Source organism: Anser brachyrhynchus, assembly GCF_964034855.1.
Source record: "Anser brachyrhynchus genome assembly, contig: SCAFFOLD_194, whole genome shotgun sequence".
NCBI classification, from domain to species: Eukaryota; Metazoa; Chordata; class Aves; order Anseriformes; family Anatidae; genus Anser; species Anser brachyrhynchus.
The window spans coordinates 142,299-158,693 of record NW_027663980.1 but is presented as its reverse complement, the minus strand read 5'-3'; the positions used below and the strand labels follow the sequence as shown (position 1 = coordinate 158,693).

Here is a 16,395-nt window from a genome sequence, read left to right as displayed (position 1 = left end):
CGTACCCGTGCCTCTAGGGTCGCAGTAGATTTTCCATCCCATTTTCTCATGTCCTCTCCATGGTCACGTAGGTAAAACCACAGGGTGGCGCGGTGTGTGTGCCCACCATATTGTCTTCCTTGCATAGATGAACGTTTACCCCTAATAGCTGAGACACTGGTTTGTACAGGTGGGGAGGAAAATAATCTCTCTTCAAGTTGGTGGATCTTTTCAGAAAGTTTCTCCAAAGTATTCTCTTTTAGCTGGTGGACACTGGTTCGTTCAGGTGGAGGGGAAGATAAATTCTCTTTAAGTTGGTGGACCTCTTCAGAGAGTTTCTCCACAGCTGAGACACAGGCCTGTAGGGAAGAGGAGAGATTTCCTTCGTACTGCCGGAGTATTTTAGTCACTTCATTCACTGTGGGATTCTCCTCCGCTTTCCAGGCTAGTATTGCCAATGAGCTGGCATATGATGATGGTGCACTCTGTACAAACTTCCGCCACATGGGTAGTGTACACCGGACTGCATCTGGATCTGCGGATGTTTGTGCGTCGTCTAGGTCCTTATAAATTACTTCCCGTACGGCCAATTCCCTCAGGTACTGAATTCCCTTCTCCATGGTGGTCCATTTGCCTGGTAGACATACAAGTTCTTCCTTGAAGGGATACCTTTCCTGCACAGCTGACAGGAGACGCCTCCAGAGGCTGCGAGATCGTGCTCCATCTCCAATTGCTTTGTCAATGCACGCGTCCCTAGCAAGGGATCCCAGCCGCCTGGCTTCCTTGCCCTCTAATTCCACATAATTGGCTCCCGTGTCCCAGCACCGGAGCAGCCAGGTGACAAGCTGCTCACCTATACAGCGACCAAAATCTTTTCGCACATCTCGTAGCTCACGCTGGTATAGAGTCCGGGTAGTTACTGTTGATTTTTCGACATCCTCATCCTCATCTTCAGTCTCCTGCACCTTTGATGGCCCAGCCTCGTCTTCACTATGCCCAGACTTAGCAGAAGACTGTCTGCGTTCTAAACGACCTGAGCCTCTATACCATTTTTTCACCTTGTCTACAGGGGCAACTTGCAATGCTACAGCTCGTTTCTCTAACCCAGCCACAGGGTCTGCCACAGGGGTTGGAATACCCTCTGCGGGGTCAACTTGCACTGCTACAGCTCGTTTCTCTGACCCAGACACAAGAGTGGGAGCAGCTGCAGGAGCTGGAGCTGCTGCAGGGGCTGGAGTGGCTGCAGGAGCTGGAGCTGGAGCAGCTGCAGGGGCTGGAGCGGCTGCAGGAGCTGGAGCTGGAGCGGCTGCAGGGGCTGGAGCGGCTGCAGGAGCTGGAGCTGGAGCTGGAGCGGCTGCAGGGGCTGGAGTGGCTGCAGGAGCTGGAACTGGAGCGGCTGCAGGAGCTGGAGCGGCTGCAGGGGCTGGAGCTGGAGTGGCTGCAGGAGCCGGAGCGGCTGCAGGAGCTGGAGCGGCTGCAGGAGCTGGAGCTGGAGCGGCTGCAGGAGCTGGAGCTGGAGTGGCTGCAGGAGCTGGAGCGGCTGCAGGAGCTGGAGCGGCTGCAGGAGCTGGAACTGGAGCGGCTGCAGGAGCTGGAGCTGGAGCGGCTGCAGGAGCTGGAACTGGAGTGGCTGCAGGAGCTGGAGCGGCTGCAGGAGCTGGAACTGGAGTGGCTGCAGGAGCTGGAACTGGAGTGGCTGCAGGAGCTGGAGCGGCTGCAGGAGCTGGAGCTGGAGCGGCTGCAGGAGCTGGAGCTGGAGCAGCTGCAGGAGCAGGAGCGGCTGCAGGAGCTGGAACTGGAGCTAGGTTGCTAGTAGCATCAATTGCAGCTCGATAGGCACAAGCCAGACCCCAGCACGCCACAGTGATTTGTGTCACTTTGGAACTGCCAGAGTCATGACACCTTTTTTTCAAGCATTCTGCCAGCTTTTTAGGATTTTGCAGTTGTTCAGGGGTGAATGTCCAAAACACTGGAGGTGACCACTGCTCTAGAAACCTGCCCATATCCTCCCACACTCCCTGCCACTCGCAACTACCCCGCCTCAAGACAGATCTCCGGATGAGATTCCTAAGTAGCTGTTTAACCCTCAACAAAACCTGAAGCGCATTCAGGAGACATAACATACCAGCTACTATGAGGGAAAATTAACTCTGTCCTAACTGGAACCAGGACAGATATCCACCCCTTATTCCATACCATTTATGTCATGCTCAGGTTACACTCTTTCCAATACATTCTAATTAATCACCATTTTCATCTATGATATATAGCAATCATGGTAGTGATGACATACAGTATTATATAATAATTAACATACTACAATTCAACTCATGGGCTATTCTCACCCAGTATCAAATCCCCTTGAGGTACACACCTCATTAACTCTGTCCTAACTGGAACCAGGACAGCATACTAAGTCTATCTTTAACAACCTTTGTAAAACCATCCCTGGGAGAGGCAGGCACTGAGTGCTGCCCAGCCGGGGGGCTCTGGCTGCCCCTCCAACTCCTGGAGTCCTAGTTTTGGGTCCAGCATATGCCAGTGGGACCCTCCCATATGCTGTTTTTTGTTTCTCCCTGCTCTGTTAGCCTGTCCCTGTTCCTGTTCTTCATGTCCCTGTTTAAGGTGTCTCCTGAATCAGCCTTCTTTGTTCCCTCTCAACTCTTTACTTTCCTGATGGCCTCATCTTTAAGAGTCGGATGTTATCACCAACCATGGGACTTGTCGACCCCCATGGCCAGGCTCCCACATCTCCCCCTTCTTTATTAACATAAAAGAGCTCGATTAACACAAATTAAGAAAGCAGGTTTAACACAAATTAAGAAGGCATGATTAACAGAAATTAAGAAAGCAAGAGTAACACAAATTAAGAAAGCACTATTAACACAAACTAAAATACAGAGAAAAACTGCCAAGCATACTAATTCCATCTTTAACAAACTTTGTAACCCCATCCCTGGGAGAGGCAGGCACTGAGTGCTGCCTAGCCGGGGGGCTCTGGCTGCCCCTCCACCTCCTGGAGTCCTTGTTTGGGGGTCCTGCGTAAGCCAGCGTGACCCTCCCATAAGCTCTGTTAGTTCGTCCCTGTTCTGTTAGCCTGTACCTATTCATTCCTATTCTGTTTTTGTCCCTGTTCCGTTTGCCTGTCCCTATTCATTCCTTTTTTGTTTTTGTCCCTGTTCTGTTAGCCTGTCCCTGTTCCTGTTCTTCATGTCCCTGTTTGTTTTCTTCTCGTCCCTGTTTGATTTCTTCATGTCCGTGTTTGGGCGCGATTTGTGGTGTAAAGACCGCACGGACACCGGGGTTCTTTCAGGATCTGTAACTGCTACCTCTTTATTGATGACATAACTTCAACTCTCTCTTACTGAGGGCATAACTTCATCTCTCAGAGTGAGGGCACAACTTCATTCGATCCCTTATTCAGGACAAGCTCCCTTCCTATAACTTCCGCCTCACAGCAGTACCTTTCCACTAACTAGTCATTGGTCAACAACTTTGCCCGGCAACAGCAAACACCCAGCAACTTCCATGCTTTAATGGCTGGAGAACTAGCCAACCCAGACAAGAAGGTGTCACCTGAATCACCCTTCTTTGTTCCCTCTCAACTCTTTAAATTCCTGATGGTCTCATCCTTAAGAGTCCGATGTTATCACCAACCATGGGGCTTATCGACCCCCATGGCCAAACTCCCACATCTTCCCCTTCTTTATTAACAGAAGAAAGCGCGATTAACACATATTAAGAAGTCGGGATCAACACAAACTAAAACACAGAGAAAAACTGCCAGGCATGCTAAGTCTATCTTTAACAATCTTTGTAAAACCATCTATGGGAGAGGCAGGCACTGAGTGCTGCCCAACCGGGGGGCTCTGGCTGCCCCTCCAACTCCTGGAGTCCTTGTTTGTGGGTCCTGCTTATGCCAGCGAGACCCTCCCATACGCTGTTTTTTGTTTGTCCCTGTTCTGATACTCTGTCCCTATTCATTCCTTTTTTGTTTTTGTCCCTGTGCTGTTAGCCTGTCCCTGTTCCTGTTCTTCATGTCCCTGTTTGTTTTCTTCTTGTCCCTGTTCGTTTTCATGTCCCTGTTGGGGGGCGATTTGTGGCGTAAAGACCGCACGGACAACGGGGTTCTTTCAGGATCTGTAACTGCTACCTCTTTATTGATGACATAACTTGAACTCTCTCTTACTGAAGGCATAACTTCATCTCTCAGAGTGAGGGCACAACTTCATTCTATCCCTTATTCAGGAAAGGCTCCCTTCCTATAACTTCCGCCTCACAGCAGTACCTTTCCACTAACTAGTCATTGGTCAACAACTTTGCCCGGCAACAGCAAACACCCAGCAACTTCCATGCTTTAATGGCTGGAGAACAAGCCACCCCAGACAAGAAGGTGTCACCTGAATCACCCTTCTTTGTTCCCTCTCAACTCTTTACTTTCCTGATGGCCTCATCTTTAAGAGTCGGATGTTATCACCAACCATGGGACTTGTCGACCCCCATGGCCATGCTCCCACATCTCCCCCTTATTTATTAACATAGAAGAGCTCGATTAACACAAATTAAGAAAGCAGGTTTAACACAAATTAAGAAGGCATGATTAACAGAAAATAAGAAAGGAAAAGTAACACAAATTAAGAAAGAACTATTAACACAAACTAAAATACAGAGAAAAACTGCCAGGCATACTAATTCCATCTTTAACAAACTTTGTAACCCCATCCCTGGGAGAGGCAGGCACTGAGTGCTGCCCAGCCGGGGGGCTCTGGCTGCCCCTCCAACTCCTGGAGTCCTTGTTTGTGGGTCCAGCATATGCCAGCGAGACCCTCCCATACGCTGTTTTTTGTTTGTCCCTGTTCTGATAGCCTGTCCCTATTCATTCCTTTTTTTGTTTTCGTCCCTGTTCTGTTAGACTATCCCTGTTCCTGTTCTTCATGTCCCTGTTTAAGGTGTCTCCTGAATCACCCTTCTTTGTTCCCTCTCAACTCTTTACTTTCCTGATGGCCTCATCTTTAAGATTTGGATGTTATCACCAACCATGGGACTTGTCGACCCCCATGGCCACGCTCCCACATCTCCCCCTTCTTTATTAACATAAAAGAGCTCGATTAACACAAATTAAGAAAGCAGGTTTAACACAAATTAAGAAGGCGCGATTAACAGAAATTAAGAAAGCAAGAGAAACACAAATTAAGAAACCACTATTAACACAAATTAAAACACAGAGAAAAACTGCCAGGCATACTAATTCCATCTTTAACAAACTTTGTAACCCCATCCCTGGGAGAGGCAGGCACTGAGTGCTGCCCAGCCGGGGGGCTCTGGCTGCCCCTCCAACTCCTGGAGTCCTTGTTTGTGGGTCCAGCATATGCCAGTGGGACCCTCCCATATGCTGTTTTTTGTTTCCTCCTGCTCTGTTAGCCTGCCCCTGTTCCTGTTCTTCATGTCCCTGCTTAAGGTGTCTCCTGAATCACCCTTCTTTGTTCCCTCTCAACTCTTTACTTTCCTGATGGCCTCATCTTTAAGAGTCGGATGTTACCACCAACCATGGGGCTTGTCGACCCCCATGGCCACACTCCCACATCTTCCCCTTCTTTATTAACATAAGAAAGCGCGATTAACACAAATTAAGAAGGCAGGATCAACACAAACTAAAACACAGAGAAAAACTGCCAGGCATACTAAGTCTATCTTTAACAATCTTTGTAAAACCATCCCTGGGAGAGGCAGGCACTGAGTGCTGCCAAGCCGGGGGGCTCTGGCTGACCCTCCAACTCCTGGAGTCCTTGTTTGTGGGTCCTGCCTATGCCAGCGAGACCCTCCCATATTCTGTTTTTTGTTTGTCCCTGTTCCGTTTTCCTGTCCCTATTCATTCCTTTTTTGTTTTCGTCCCTGTTCTGTTAGACTATCCCTGTTCCTGTTCTTCATGTCCCTGTTTAAGGTGTCTCCTGAATCACCCTTCTTTGTTCCCTCTCAACTCTTTACTTTCCTGATGGCCTCATCTTTAAGAGTCGCATGTTATCACCAACCATGGGACTTGTCGACCCCCATGGCCATGCTCCCACATCTCCCCCTTCTTTATTAACATAAAAGAGCTCGATTAACATAAATTAAGAAAGCAGATTTAACACAAATTATGAAGGCGCGATTAACAGAAATTAAGAAAGCAAGAGTAACACAATTTAAGAAAGCACTATTAACACAAACTAAAACACAGAGAAAAACTGCCAGGCATACTAATTCCATCTTTAACAAACTTTGTAAAACCAACCCTGGGAGAGGCAGGCACTGAGTGCTGCCCAGCCGGGGGGCTCTGGCTGCCCCTCCAACTCCTGGAGTCCTTGTTTGGGGGTCCTGCGTAAGCCAGCGTGACCCTCCCATACGCTCTTTTTGTTCGTCCCTGTTCTGTTAGCCTGTACCTATTCATTCCTTTTCTGTTTTTGTCCCTGTTCCGTTTGCCTGTCCCTATTCATTCCTTTTTTGTTTTTGTCCCTGTTCTGTTAGCCTGTCCCTGTTCCTCTTCTTCATGTCCCTGTTCGTTTTCATGTCCCTGTTGGGGGGCGATTTGTGGCGTAAAGACCGCACGGACAACGGGGTTCTTTCAGGATCTGTAACTGCTACCTCTTTATTGACAACATAACTTGAACTCTCTCTTACTGAGGGCATAACTTCATCTCTCAGAGTGAGGGCACAACTTCATTCTATCCCTTATTCAGGAAAGGCTCCCTTCCTATAATTTCCGCCTCACAGCAGTACCTTTCCACTAACTAGTCATTGGTCAACAACTTTGCCCGGCAACAGCAAACACCCAGCAACTTCCATGCTTTAATGGCTGGAGAACAAGCCACCCCAGACAACAAGGTGTCACCTGAATCACCCTTCTTTGTTCCTTCTCAACTCTTTAAATTCCTGATGGTCTCATCCTTAAGAGTCGGATGTTATTACCAACCATGGGGCTTGTCGACCCCCATGGCCACACTCCCACATCTTCCCCTTCTTTATTAACATAAGAAAGCGCGTTTAACACAAATTAAGAAGGCAGGATCAGCACAAACTAAAACACAGAGAAAAACTGCCAGGCATACTAAGTCTATCTTTAACAATCTTTGTAAAACCGTCCCTGGGAGAGGCAGGCACTGAGTGCTGCCCAGCCGGGGGGCTCTGGCTGCCCCTCCAACTCCTGGAGTCCTTGTTTGTGGGTCCGGCCTATGCCAGCGAGACCCTCCCATACGCTGTTTTTTGTTTGTCCCTGTTCTGATAGCCTGTCCCTATTCATTCGCTTTTTGTTTTTGTCCCTGTTCTGTTAGACTATCCCTGTTCCTGTTCCTCATGTCCCTGCTTAAGGTGTCTCCTGAATCACCCTTCTTTGTTCCCTCTCAAGGCTTTACATTCCTGATGGCCTCTACTTTAATAGTCGGATGTGATCACCAACCATGGGGCTTGTCGACCCCCATGGCCACACTCCCACATCTTCCCCTTCTTTATTAACATAAGAAAGCGCGATTAACACAAATTAAGAAGGCAGGATAAACACAAACTAAAACACAGAGAAAAACTGCCAGGCATACAAAGGCTATCTAACAAACTTTGCAACCCCATCCCTGGGAGAGGCAGGCACTGAGTGCTGCCCAGCTGGGGGGCTCTGGCTGCCCCTCCAACTCCTGGAGTCCTTGTTTGTGGGTCCAGCATATGCCAGTGGGACCCTCCCATATGCTGTTTTTTGTTTCCTCCTGCTCTGTTAGCCTGCCCCTGTTCCTGTTCTTCATGTCCCTGTTTAAGGTGTCTCCTGAATCACCCTTCTTTGTTCCCTCTCAAGGCTTTACTTTCCTGATGGTCTCATCATTAAGAGTCTGATGTTATCACCAACCATGGGGCTTGTCGACCCCCATGGCCACAGTCCCACATCTCCCCCTTCTTTATTAACTTAAGAAAGCGCGATTAACACAAATTAAGAAAGCAGGTTTAACACAAATTAAGAAGGCGCGATTAACAGACATTAAGAAAGCAAGAGTAACACAAATTAAGAAAGAACTATTAACACAAACTAAAATACAGAGAAAAACTGCCAGGCATACTAATTCCATCTTTAACAAACTTTGTAACGCCATCCCTGGGAGAGGCAGGCACTGAGTACTGCCTAGCCGGTGGGCTCTGGCTGCCCCTCCAACTCCTGGAGTCCTTGTTTGGGGGTCCTGCCTATGCCAGCGAGACCCTCCCATACGCTGTTTTTTGTTTGTCGCTGTTCTGATAGCCTGTCCCTATTCATTCCTTTTTTGTTTTTGTCCATGTTCTGTTAGACTATCCCTGTTCCTGTTCTTCATGTCCCTGCTTAAGGTGTCTCCTGAATCACCCTTCTTTGTTCCCTCTCAAGGCTTTACTTTCCTGATGGTCTCTACTTTAGTATTCGGATGTTATCACCAACCATGGGGCTTGTAGACCCCCATAGCCACACTCCCACATCTTCCCCTTCTTTATTAACATAAGAAAACGCGATTAACACAAATTAAGAAGGCAGGATCAACACAAACTAAAACACAGAGAAAAACTGCCAGGCATACTAAGTCTATCTTTAACAATCTTTGTAAAACCATCCCTGGGAGAGGCAGGCACTGAGTGCTGCCCAGCAGGGGGGCTCTGGCTGCCACTCCAACTCCTGGAGTCCTTGTTTGTGGGTCCAGCGTATGCCAGTGGGACCCTCCCATATGCTGTTTTTTGTTTCTCCCTTCTCTGTTAGCCTGTCCCTTTTCATTCCTTTTTTGTTTTCCTCCCTGTTCTGTTAGACTATCCCTGTTCCTGTTCTTCATGTCCCTGTTTAAGGTGTCTCCTGAATCACCCTTCTTTGTTCCCTCTCAACTCTTTACTTTCCTGATGGCCTCATCTTTAAGAGTTGGATGTTATCACCAACTCTGGGACTTGTCGACCCCCGTGGCCATGCTCCCACATCTCCCCCTTCTTTATTAACATAAAAGAGCTTGATTAGCACAAATTAAGAAAGCAGGTTTAACACAAATTATGAAGGCGCGATTAACAGAAAATAAGAAAGGAAAAGTAACACAAATTAAGAAAGAACTATTAACACAAACTAAAATACAGAGAAAAACTGCCAGGCATACTAATTCCATCTTTAACAAACTTTGTAACGCCATCCCTGTGAGAGGCAGGCACTGAGTACTGCCTAGCCGGGGGGCTCTGGCTGCCCCTCCAACTCCTGGAGTCCTTGTTTGGGGGTCCTGCCTATGCCAGCGAGACCCTCCCATACGCTGTTTTTTGTTTGTCGCTGTTCTGATAGCCTGTCCCTATTCATTCCTTTTTTGCTTTTGTCCCTGTTCTGTTAGACTATCCCTGTTCCTGTTCTTCATGTCCCTGCTTAAGGTGTCTCCTGAAGCACCCTTCTTTGTTCCCTCTCAAGGCTTTACTTTCCTGATGGTCTCTACTTTAGTATTCGGATGTTATCACCAACCATGGGGCTTGTGGACCCCCATAGCCACACTCCCACATCTTCCCCTTCTTTATTAAAATAAGAAAGCGCAATTAACACAAATTAAGAAGGCAGGATCAACACAAACTAAAACACAGAGAAAAACTGCCAGGCATACTAAGTCTATCTTTAACAAACTTTGCAACCCCATCCCTGGGAGAGGCAGGCACTGAGTACTGCCCAGCCGGGGGGCTCTGGCTGCCCCTCCAACTCCTGGAGTCCTTGTTTGTGGGTCCTGCGTAAGCCAGCGTGACCCTTCCATAAGCTCTTTTTGTTCGTCCCTGTTCTGTTAACCTGTACCTGATCATTCCTTTTCTGTTTTTGTCCCTGTTCCGTTTGCCTGTCCCTATTCATTCCTTTTTTGCTTTTGTCCCTGTGCTGTTAGCCTGTCCCTGTTCCTATTCTTCATGTCCCTGTTTGTTTTCTTCTCGTCCCTGTTCGTTTTCATGTCCCTGTTGGGGGGCGATTTGTGGCGTAAAGACCGCACGGACAACGGGGTTCTTTCAGGATCTGTAACTGCTACCTCTTTATTGATGACATAACTTGAACTCTCTCTTACTGAGGGCATAACTTCATCTCTCAGAGTGAGGGCACAACTTAATTCTATCCCTTATTCAGGAAAGGCTCCCTTCCTATAATTTCCGCCTCACAGCAGTACCTTTCCACTAACTAGTCATTGGTTAAACAACTTTGCCCGGCAACACCAAACACCCAGCCACTTCCATGCATTAATGGCTGGAGAACTAGCCACCCCAGACAAGAAGGTGTCACCTGAATCACCCTTCTTTGTTCCCTCTCAACTCTTTACTTTCCTGATGGTCTCATCCTTAAGAGTCCGATGTTATCACCAACCATGGGGCCTGTCGACCCCCATGGACACACTCCCACATCTCCCCCTTCTTTATTAACTTAAGAAAGCGCGATTAACACAAATTAAGAAGGCAGGATCAACACAAACTAAAACACAGAGAAAAACTGCCAGGCATACTAAGTCTATCTTTAACAACCTTTGTAAAACCATCCCTGGGAGAGGCAGGCACTGAGTGCTGCCCAGCCGGGGGGCTCTGGCTGCCCCTCCAACTCCTGAAGTCCTTGTTTGTGGGTCCAGCATACGCCAGTGGGACCCTCCCATATGCTGTTTTTTGTTTCTCCCTGCTCTGTTAGCCTGTCCCTGTTCCTGTTCTTCATGTCCCTGTTTAAGGTGTCTCCTGAATCACCCTTCTTTGTTCCCTCTCAAGGCTTTACTTTCCTGATGGCCTCATCTTTAAGAGTTGGATGTTATCACCAACCATGGGACTTGTGGACCCCCATGGCCATGCTCCCACATCTCCCCCTTCTTTATTAACATAAAAGAGCTCGAATAACACAAATTAAGAAAGCAGGTGTAACACAAATTATGAAGGCGCGATTAACAGAAATTAAGAAAGCAAGAGTAACACAAATTAAGAAAGCACTATTAACACAAACTAAAATACAGAGAAAAACTGCCAGGCATACTAATTCCATCTTTAACAAACTTTGTAACCCCATCCCTGGGAGAGGCAGGCACTGAGTGCTGCCCAGCTGGGGGGCTCTGGCTGCCCCTCCAACTCCTGGAGTCCTTGTTTGGGGGTCCTGCCTATGCCAGCGAGACCCTCCCATACGCTGTTTTTTGTTTGTCCCTGTTCTGATAGCCTGTCCCTATTCATTCCTTTTTTGTTTTCGTCCCTGTTCTGTTAGCCTGTCCCTGTTCCTGTTCTTCATGTCCCTTTTTAAGGTGTCTCCTGAATCACCCTTCTTTGTTCTCTCTCAACTCTTTACTTTCCTGATGGTCTCATCATTAAGAGTCTGATGTTACCACCAACCATGGGGCTTGTCGACCCCCATGGCCACACTCCCACATCTTCCCCTTCTTTATTAACATAAGAAAGCGCGATTAACACAAATTAAGAAGGCAGGATCAACACAAACTAAAACACAGAGAAAAACTGCCAGGCATACTAATTCCATCTTTAACAATCTTTGTAACCCCGTCCCTGGGAGAGGCAGGCACTGAGTGCTGCCCAGCTGGGGGGCTCTGGCTGCCCCTCCAACTCCTGGAGTCCTTGTTTGGGGGTCCTGCCTATGCCAGCAAGACCCTCCCATACGCTGTTTTTTGTTTGTCCCTGTTCTGATAGCCTGTCCCTATTCATTCCTTTTTTGTTTTCCTCCCTGTTCTGTTAGACTATCCCTGTTCCTGTTCTTCATGTCCCTGTTTAAGGTGTCTCCTGAATCACCCTTCTTTGTTCCCTCTCAACTCTTTACTTTCCTGATGGCCTCATCTTTAAGAGTTGGATGTTATCACCAACTCTGGGACTTGTGGACCCCCGTGGCCATGCTCCCACATCTCCCCCTTCTTTATTAACATAAAAGAGCTTGATTAACACAAATTAAGAAGGCAGGACCAACACAAACTAAAACACAGAGAAAAACTGCCAGGCATACTAAGTCTATCTTTAACAATCTTTGTAAAACCGTCCCTGGGAGAGGCAGGCACTGAGTGCTGCCCAGCCGGGGGGCTCTGGCTGCCCCTCCAACTCCTGGAGTCCTTCTTTGTGGGTCCAGCATATGCCAGTGGGACCCTCCCATATGCTGTTTTTTGTTTCTCCCTGCTCTGTTAGCCTGTCCCTGTTCCTGTTCTTCATGTCCCTGTTTAAGGTGTCTCCTGAATCACCCTTCTTTGTTCCCTCTCAACTCTTTACTTTCCTGATGGCCTCATCTTTAAGAGTCGGATGTTATCACCAACCATGGGACTTGTCGACCCCCATGGCCATGCTCCCACAACTCCCCCTTCTTTATTAACATAAAAGAGCTCGATTAACACAAATTAAGAAAGCAGGTTTAACACAAATTATGAAGGCGCGATTAACAGAAATTAAGAAAGCAAGAGTAACACAAATTAAGAAAGCACTATTAACACAAAATAAAATACAGAGAAAAACTGCCAGGCATACTAATTCCATCTTTAACAAACTTTGTAACCCCATCCCTGGGAGAGGCAGGCACTGAGTCCTTCCCAGCTGGGGGGCTCTGGCTGCCCCTCCAACTCCTGGAGTCCTTGTTTGTGGGTCCTGCCTATGCCAGCGAGACCCTCCCATACGCTGTTCTTTGTTTGCCCCTGTTCTGATAGCATGTCCCTATTCATTCCTTTTTTGTTTTGTCCCTGTTCTGTTAGCCTGTCCCTGTTCCTGTTCTTCAGGTCCCTGCTTAAGGTGTCTCCTGAATCACCCTTCTTTGTTCCCTCTCAAAGCTTTACTTTCCTGGTGGTCTCTACTTTAAGAGTCCGATGTTATCACAAACCAAGGGGCTTGTCGACCCCCATGGCCACACTCCCACATCTTACCCTTCTTTATTAACATATGAAAGCGCAATTAACACAAATTAAGAAGGCAGGATCAACACAAACTAAAACACAGAGAAAAACTGCCAGGCATACTAAGTCTATCTTTAACAATCTTTGTAAAACCAGCCGTGGGAGAGGCAGGCACTGAGTGCTGCCCAGCAGGGGGGCTCTGGCTGCCCCTCCAACTCCTGGAGTCCTTGTTTGTGGGTCCTGCCTATGCCAGCGAGACCCTCCCATACACTGTTTTTTGTTTGTCCCTGTTCTGATAGCCTGTCCCTATTCATTCCTTTTTTGTTTTTGTCCCTGTTCTGTTAGACTATCCCTGTTCCTGTTCTTCATGTCCCTGCTTAAGGTGTCTCCTGAATCACCCTTCTTTGTTCCCTCTCAAGGCTTTCCTTTCCTGATGGTCTCATCCTTAAGAGTCCGATGTTATCACCAACCATGGGGCTTGTCGACCCCCATGGCCACACTCCCACATCTTCCCCTTCTTTATTAACATAAGAAAGCACAATTAACACAAATTTAGAAGGCAGGATCAACACAAACTAAAACACAGAGAAAAACTGCCAGGCATACTAAGTCTATCTTTAACAACCTTTGTAAAACCATCCCTGGGAGAGGCAGGCACTGAGTACTGCCCAGCCGGGGGGCTCTGGCTGCCCCTCCAACTCCTGGAGTCCTTGTTTGTGGATCCAGCATATGCCAGTGGGACCCTCCCATATGCTGTTTTTTGTTTCTCCCTGCTCTGTTAGCCTGTCCCTGTTCCTGTTCTTCATGTCCCTGTTTAAGGTGTCTCCTGAATCACCCTTCTTTGTTCCCTCTCAATGCTTAACTTTCCTGATGGCCTCATCTTTAAGAGTTGGATGTTATCACCAACCATGGGACTTGTCGACCCCCATGGCCACGCTCCCACATCTTCCCCTTCTTTATTAACATAAAAGAGCTCGATTAACACAAATTAAGAAGGCAGGATCAACACAAACTAAAACACAGAGTAAAGCTGCCAGGCATACTAAGACTATCTTTAACAAACTTTGCAACCCCATCCCTGGGAGAGGCAGGCACTGAGTGCTGCCCAGCCGGGGGGCTCTGGCTGCCCCTCCACCTCCTGGAGTCCTTGTTTGTGGGTCCTGCGTAAGCCAGCGTGACCCTCCCATAAGCTCTTTTTGTTCGTCCCTGTTCTGTTAGCCTGTACCTATTCATTCCTTTTTTTTTTTTTTTCCTGTTCCGTTTGCCTGTCCCTATTCATTCCTTTTTTGTTTTTGTCCCTGTTCTGTTTGCCTGTCCCTGTTCCTGTTCTTCATGTCCCTGTTTGTTTTCTTCTCGTCCCTGTTCGTTTTCTTGTCCCTGTTGGGGGGCGATTTGTGGCGTAAAGACCGCACGGACAACGGGGTTCTTTCAGGATCTGTAACTGCTACCTCTTTATTGATGACATAACTTGAACTCTCTCTTACTGAGGGCATAACTTCATCTCTCAGAGTGAGGGCACAACTTCATTCTATCCCTTATTCAGGAAAGGCTCCCTTCCTATAATTTCCGCCTCACAGCAGTACCTTTCCACTAACTAGTCATTGGTCAACAACTTTGCCCGGCAACAGCAAACACCCAGCCACTTCCATGCATTAATGGCTGGAGAACTAGCCACCCCAGACAAGAAGGTGTCACCTGAATCACCCTTCTTTGTTCCCTCTCAGCTCTTTAAATTCCTGATGGTCTCATCCTTAAGAGTCGGATGTTATCACCAACCATGGGGCTTGCCGACCCCCATGGCCACACTCCCACATCTTCCCCTTCTTCATTAACTTAAGAAAGCGCGATTAACACAAATTAAGAAGGCAGGATCAACACAAACTAAAACACAGAGAAAAACTGCCAGGCATACTAAGTCTATCTTTAACAATCTTTGTAGAACCGTCCCTGGGAGAGGCAGGCACTGAGTGCTGCCCAGCCGGGGGGCTCTGGCTGCCCCTCCAACTCCTGGAGTCCTTCTTTGTGGGTCCAGCATATGCCAGTGGGACCCTCCCATATGCTGTTTTTTGTTTCTCCCTGCTCTGTTAGCCTGTCCCTGTTCCTGTTCTTCATGTCCCTGTTTAAGGTGTCTCCTGAATCACCCTTCTTTGTTCCCTCTCAAGGCTTTACTTTCCTGATGGCCTCATCTTTAAGAGTCGGATGTTATCACCAACCATGGGACTTGTCGACCCCCATGGCCACACTCCTACAACTCCCCCTTCTTTATTAACATAAAAGAGCTCGATTAACACAAATTAAGAAAGCAGGTTTAACACAAATTATGAAGGCGCGATTAACAGAAATTAAGAAAGCAAGAGTAACACAAATTAAGAAAGCACTATTAACACAAACTAAAACGCAGAGAAAAACTGCCAGGCATACTAATTCCATCTTTAACAAACTTTGTAACGCCATCCCTGGGAGAGGCAGGCACTGAGTACTGCCTAGCCGGTGGGCTCTGGCTGCCCCTCCAACTCCTGGAGTCCTTGTTTGTGGGTCCTGCCTATGCCAGCGAGACCCTCCCATACGCTGTTTTTTGTTTGTCCCTGTTCTGATAGCCTGTCCCTATTCATTCCTTTTTTGTTTTTGTCCCTGTTCTGTTAGACTATCCCTGTTCCTGTTCTTCATGTCCCTGTTTATGGTGTCTCCTGAATCACCCTTCTTTGTTCCCTCTCAACTCTTTACTTTCCTGATGGTCTCATCATTAAGAGTCTGATGTTATCACCAACCCTGGGGCTTGTCGACCCCCATGGCCACACTCCCACATCTTCCCCTTCTTCATTAACTTAAGAAAGCGCGATTAACACGTATTAAGAAGGCAGGATCAACACAAACTAAAACACAGAGAAAAACTGCCAGGCATACTAAGTCTATCTTTAACAATCTTTGTAAAACCGTCCCTGGGAGAGGCAGGCACTGAGTGCTGCCCAGCCGGGGGGCTCTGGCTGCCCCTCCAACTCCTGGAGTCCTTCTTTGTGGGTCCAGCATATGCCAGTGGGACCCTCCCATATGCTCTTTTTTGTTTCTCCCTGCTCTGTTAGCCTGTCCCTGTTCCTGTTCTTCATGTCCCTGTTTAAGGTGTCTCCTGAATCACCCTTCTTTGTTCCCTCTCAAGGCTTTACTTTCCTCATGGCCTCATCTTTAAGAGTTGGATGTTATCACCAACCATGGGACTTGTCGACCCCCATGGCCACGCTCCCACATCTCCCCCTTCTTTATTAACATAAAAGAGCTCGATTAACACAAATTAAGAAGGCAGGATCAACACAAACTAAAACACAGAGTAAAGCTGCCAGGCATACTAAGACTATCTTTAACAAACTTTGCAACCCCATCCCTGGGAGAGGCAGGCACTGAGTGCTGCCCAGCCGGGGGGCTCTGGCTGCCCCTCCAACTCCTGGAGTCCTTGTTTGTGGGTCCTGCGTAAGCCAGCGTGACCCTCCCATAAGCTCTTTTTGTTCGTCCCTGTTCTGTTAGCCTGTACCTATTCATTCCTTTTTTTTTTTTTTTTCCTGTTCCGTTTGCCTGTCCCTATTCATTCCTTTTTTGTTTTTGTCCCTGTTCTGTT

General features: G+C 47.7%; 1 protein-coding gene across 1 annotated transcript; it reads left to right on the top strand.

Annotated features, from left to right (window-relative positions):
* Positions 1 to 994: 994 nt before the first annotated feature.
* On the top strand, positions 995 to 2,069 carry LOC308186549 (uncharacterized protein). The gene is made up of 2 exons (XM_080608683.1): positions 995 to 1,094; positions 1,173 to 2,069. Exons 1-2 carry the CDS (start codon positions 1,061 to 1,063, stop codon positions 1,790 to 1,792), a joined length of 654 nt encoding a protein of 217 aa, XP_080464809.1. The 5' UTR covers positions 995 to 1,060; the 3' UTR covers positions 1,793 to 2,069.
* Positions 2,070 to 16,395: the final 14,326 nt, after the last annotated feature.